The sequence below is a fragment of the Colobus angolensis genome, unplaced genomic scaffold (genome assembly GCF_000951035.1).
Source record: "Colobus angolensis palliatus isolate OR3802 unplaced genomic scaffold, Cang.pa_1.0 Scaffold54, whole genome shotgun sequence".
NCBI lineage: Eukaryota > Metazoa > Chordata > Mammalia > Primates > Cercopithecidae > Colobus > Colobus angolensis.
Genome location: NW_012118932.1, coordinates 4,804,184 through 4,809,085, shown reverse-complemented (window position 1 = coordinate 4,809,085; position 4,902 = coordinate 4,804,184). Strand labels below are relative to the sequence as shown.

At 37.9% G+C, this 4,902-nt stretch overlaps 1 protein-coding gene across 1 annotated transcript in view; it reads left to right on the top strand.

Moving 5' to 3' along the window:
* Positions 1-4,597, top strand: part of HRASLS (HRAS-like suppressor) — a 30,401-nt gene extending 25,804 nt beyond the window's left edge. Inside the window, exon 4 of the mRNA XM_011961227.1 lies at positions 4,344-4,597. Within this exon, the coding sequence (XP_011816617.1) occupies positions 4,344-4,445 (102 nt within the window). The 3' untranslated portion in view covers positions 4,446-4,597. The remainder of the gene's footprint in view (positions 1-4,343) is intronic.
* The last annotated feature ends 305 nt before the right edge of the window (positions 4,598-4,902 follow it).

The following is a 4,902-nucleotide window of genomic DNA, read 5'->3' as shown; positions in this document are numbered from 1 at the left end:
TTTCATGGTGAAGGTGATGCATAACTTTATGGCATCGATTGTAATGATGATTTCATGGGGGTATACTTATCTCCAAATACATCAAGTTGAACACATGAAATATCTACAGCTTTTTGCATGTCAGCCAGTCTTCAGTAAAGGGGTTACAAATAAGCAATACTTTTTAAATGTTCAAAAAAAAGAGATTAGAGCCATCTTCTTACTTGACTGTAACTTGTAATCCATCATCATTTCACCTTTCATATCTAGACCCAAGACCCATGAAAACTTAATTTTTCTTCAACAAATAGTAAGAACCTGTTTCTGGCAGGTTCTGATGAAGATGATGCAGTGACAGCCTTAAAAGCCTACCTAAGCTTTGGTGTTCACAGACCTGAGTGAGAACCCCATCATCACCATTATTAGTGGAGTATCCTTGGACCCACTGTTTATCAGTATTCTAATCAACACAGGTCGTTTGAAAGATTATGGAGATATTTGAGGTCTCTCAGCATACTGTATTATGTATTATCCATCCTAATAAATAACATGCACATGGTGGATATTACTTTTCATAACAGTATCCAGGAATTTTATATATCTTTGTTAACATAGTCAATAAAATCTTGATCTAGCAGCAACTGGATTATATATTATTATCAATAACTAATAGTATGACTACTAATAATAGCTAATATTAGATTAGTTTTTTGAATCCCTTTGAGCTTAGGGCCCTTGAGCTTAGAAATGTTTTCTTGGGGAATGGCTATGTATTTCCCAAGTTTAAAAACTAGCAATGCATAAAAAAGGTAAGAAGGGTAGGATTATGATTTCATGTTTTTTTCTTCTTTGTGCTTTTCTGTATTTGAAACAAAAAATAATAGATTCAATTTTCTATGGCAGTTTTTAGCTTCATAGCAAAATTGAACTGAAAGTGTAGAACTCTCTCCTCCTTCCTCACCCAGTATAGCCATCTCTATCATCATTACCATACCATTGTGAAAAATTGATTAACCAACATTAATACATCATTATCAACCAAAGTCCATAGTTTACATTAGGGTTCACTGGTTGTGTTATGAATTCTATGGTTTGGACAAATTTAAAATGACACAATCCACCATTATAGTGTTATAAATAATAATTTTCCTGCCCTAAAACTCCCGTGCTCCACCTATTCATCCTTCCTTCCCTGCAAATCCCTGACAACCATTGTTTTTTTTTTTTTTTTTTTTTTTTACCATCTCCATAGTTTTCCCATTTGCAGAATATCATGTTGCTGAAATCATGTAGCATGTGACTTTTTTCAGATTGGCTTCTTTCGTGTAGTAATATGTATTTAAGGTTTCTTCATGTACTTTTGTGGCTTGATTCCTCATTTCTTTTTAGCACTGAATGGTATTCCATTTCCTTGATTTACCACAGCTTATTTATCCATTCAGCCACTGAAGGACATCTTGGTTGCTTCCGAGTTTTGGCAATTATGAATAAAGCCACTATAAACCTCCATGTGCAGGTTTTTATGTGGACGTAAGTATTCAGCTCCTTTTGGTAAGTACCAAGGAGCATGATTGCTAGATCATGTGGTTAGAATATTCTTAGTTTTGTAAGACACTGCCAAACTATCTTCCTGAATGAGTGTATCATTTCGCATTTCGCAGTCTCAGCAATGAGTGTTCTTGTTGTTCCACATCCTTGCCAGCATTTTATCAGTATTTTGAATGTTAACCATTTTAATAGGCATCTTGTTTCAGTTTGCAGTTGCCTAGTTACATGTAATGTTGAGCATCTTTTTATATGCTTCTTTGATGATATATCTCTTGATGATCTTGCCTGTTTAATTCAGCTGTCCATTTTCCTATTGTTGAATTTCAAGAGTTCTTTATATATTTTAGATAACACTCCTTTATCAGATTTGTCTTCTACAGTTGTTTTCTCTCAGTTTGTGTCTTATCTTTTGTGTATTTTTCAAAATTTCCAACATTTTTTACTCTCATAGACCAAATTATGAAAATGTCTCTATCTTTTTCGAAGATGGCCCACACCCTTCAGTAGGCCTGGACAAGGCAGCACATGAACACATTCTGATGGTGCTTCAGTACATACGACCACAGCCTTAGGATGCCTCAGGAAGGCACGTTTTGATAAACCTGCCACACATCTGTGTCCCCGCTTCACTGCTGTCTAGACACAGCCACTCCAGATTCAGCTAATGTTTCATTAGGCCAGGTACAGAACCCCAGAATGAGGCCATTATTATGGCGCATGGACAGAAAGCCCTCTAAAGGATCAAGAATGCAGAGTTGGATTTGGTGACCTTATAGTCCAAAGTAAGCCATGAAGTAAAAGTTCTCATTCACGCTGGTTCACCAAGAACGTCCTGAGATGATGTAATCTTGCCCATCACATCCCATTACTCCTAACTCCAATGGATTGTCCCAATTACATGAGATTCATTGTCTAGAATGAGACTTGAAATAAATTAACATTTGGAATTGGGGAAGCTGTCTTAAAGTGGCACTGGTTAAAGTGGCTTTGTGCTCGTGGTATCTGGCCTGTGTCATCTCTAGGGATTATGGTTTGGGATCAGGTTGCCCATCCCCCAACCAGCCCTCTTAAATTTGTGGGCTTTTGTTAACATCCTGTGTTTGTAGTGGCTGAAAGGTACCTAGTCAGTTAGGGCTGCACCTAGCTGGGGCACAGTATCTGTAGAACCCTGCCATTTTCCAAGGGCCGTACCCTGCTACCATTTGACACCTCTATTTAAAGGCACTGATTGCACCTTCTTGGGATCTCACTATCTGCCTGGAATTGTACTGGGGTTGGGCTTGATCCCTGTCTTATTTAGTGACTCTTCCCCTTCTTTGGGATTTTATCTTACATCCTGCATCCTCCTGCCTCTTCTCCCCCCGCCCCCCCCATATGGTATGTGGGTAGCTCTGTGCTACAGTGAATTCTGATTCTCTCCTAGGAAATAGTTTAGGTAAGGATTAATTAAAATATAAAATAAATAAATCAAACTCAAAATTATAAAGTAAAACAGGATTTGTTTTACTTGTTTGTAAAACAAGTATTGTTTTACTTGGCTAGTGCCAAGTTGTTTGCCCTTACCATTCTCCCTGGCATCTGGGGGTTGGAGCAGAGAGTGTGTGTCACAGTTACGGGCCTAGTCTCCGCCCACGACAGGATGGTGTAGTAGAGTGAACACATGCTGCAAACACCTGGAGCTAAGATTCCTGTTGTGTGCCTCTTTCCTGGCCGTGGCCCTTGTGCCTGTTCCTAAAAGGGAAGCTGTAGTTAGGGAGGTAGCATTGTGTTGTAGTAACATGTGAGTGGCAGGCCCCGTGGCGGAAGGCTGTGGTCAGACAGAGGACATGCTCAAATATGACCTGGGTTAGGCTTTCCAGCTCTTAGACTGGTTCCCCAGAGCCATTTGCTTTATTTGAAAGATCTGATTCTTAAATCCCAGAGAGAACAAATGTTTTCAGAGTACCTGATACTTCTGAAGTATCTGAATGTGACCTCTGGGTCATCAAATTGCACTCAAACCCATTTGAATGGAAGGCAATATTAGTTGAGTGCCAAGAAAACCATGAATAGTCATTAGTTCCCTCATCATCATGATGATTAATACCCTTAAAGCTATAAATGTCTGACTTCCTTTATGGACAATTGATCGTGAGAGTGGTTTGTCTACATGAGAAATTAATTTTTGACATGATAGTTAACATCAGTATTGCCTTTTTTGAAGTTTGTTTATCAGAAGAGAAATTGTGTCTACCAAATAAGACCTTATGGGTATTCAGCTCAGATGACATCCCTGAATTATTTTGCTAATAGACACTCTTTAGAGAAACACACACACACTCTTACACGATACTTACCTTGGTGTAGACCCAGCCAACCCAAAGTGTTTATTTAAGGGGCAGGAGCTGCACAGGAGAAGAGTGTGTGTTCTAGAAGACTCAGTCTATCTTTAAACATCTTCATGGAATGATCTCAGGCAAATTACTTATGATATCCCAAGTTTTGCAGAACAGGAGTGGTATATTAACCTCTTTCACCCGTGTACTGTTATGACTAATAGGAACTGTGTTGATAATGAGTTTATAAACTGTCAGAGTGCTTTAAAAATATGAGGAATATATACCCATATGTATGTATCTACATGTTTGACATAATTATAAAAATTATAAATTCATTTCATCTTTATGCAGAATTTTAATTTTGCATTGAACTTTAAATGTATCCATTGTACATTAAAACAGGTGTTTAGTTTAGGAAACAGGCTAAAGCTTCACTTAGGACACTGAGATGTCTTTAGAATATGATGTGTTTTTTGTTTGCTTCTTGTTTCCTTATAGGCCAACCGAGCGATCAGTACCATTGGGTTTGTGACAGCTGCTGTTGGTGCCTTCTCATTCCTGGGCTTGTTTCCAAAAGGACAAAGAACAAAATACTATTAACAGTTTACCAACGAGGTATTGATATTGAAGGAATTTGGGAGGAGGAAAAAGAAAACCTGGGGTGAATACTTATTTTCAGTGCATCATTACTGTTGCAGATTCCTGTGATGGATGGCAGGCTCTTTAATAAATTGCTTACTGATACTATCTTATCATTGAGCCAATGAAATTTTTTTTCCCCTGCTAGCATAGATTTGCTGTGGCAGCTTGAACGAGAAGCAGTAGCCTTTTGAGTGAGCCAGCAGATCTTAACAAAATCTCATCACATTTTATTTCTACTATAAATATTATAAATATTGTTTTCCTTTTCCCCGAGGGTAGCCATTTTGCTAGAGAGATGAAAAACTATATATGGTTTTCAAAGAAATTTGAAGAACCCCAAATTGTTGGAGTTGACATCCAAATTCATGTTTCTTGTTGGAAAAGAAATTGGGATATTCAGCATTTTGGTTAGGTA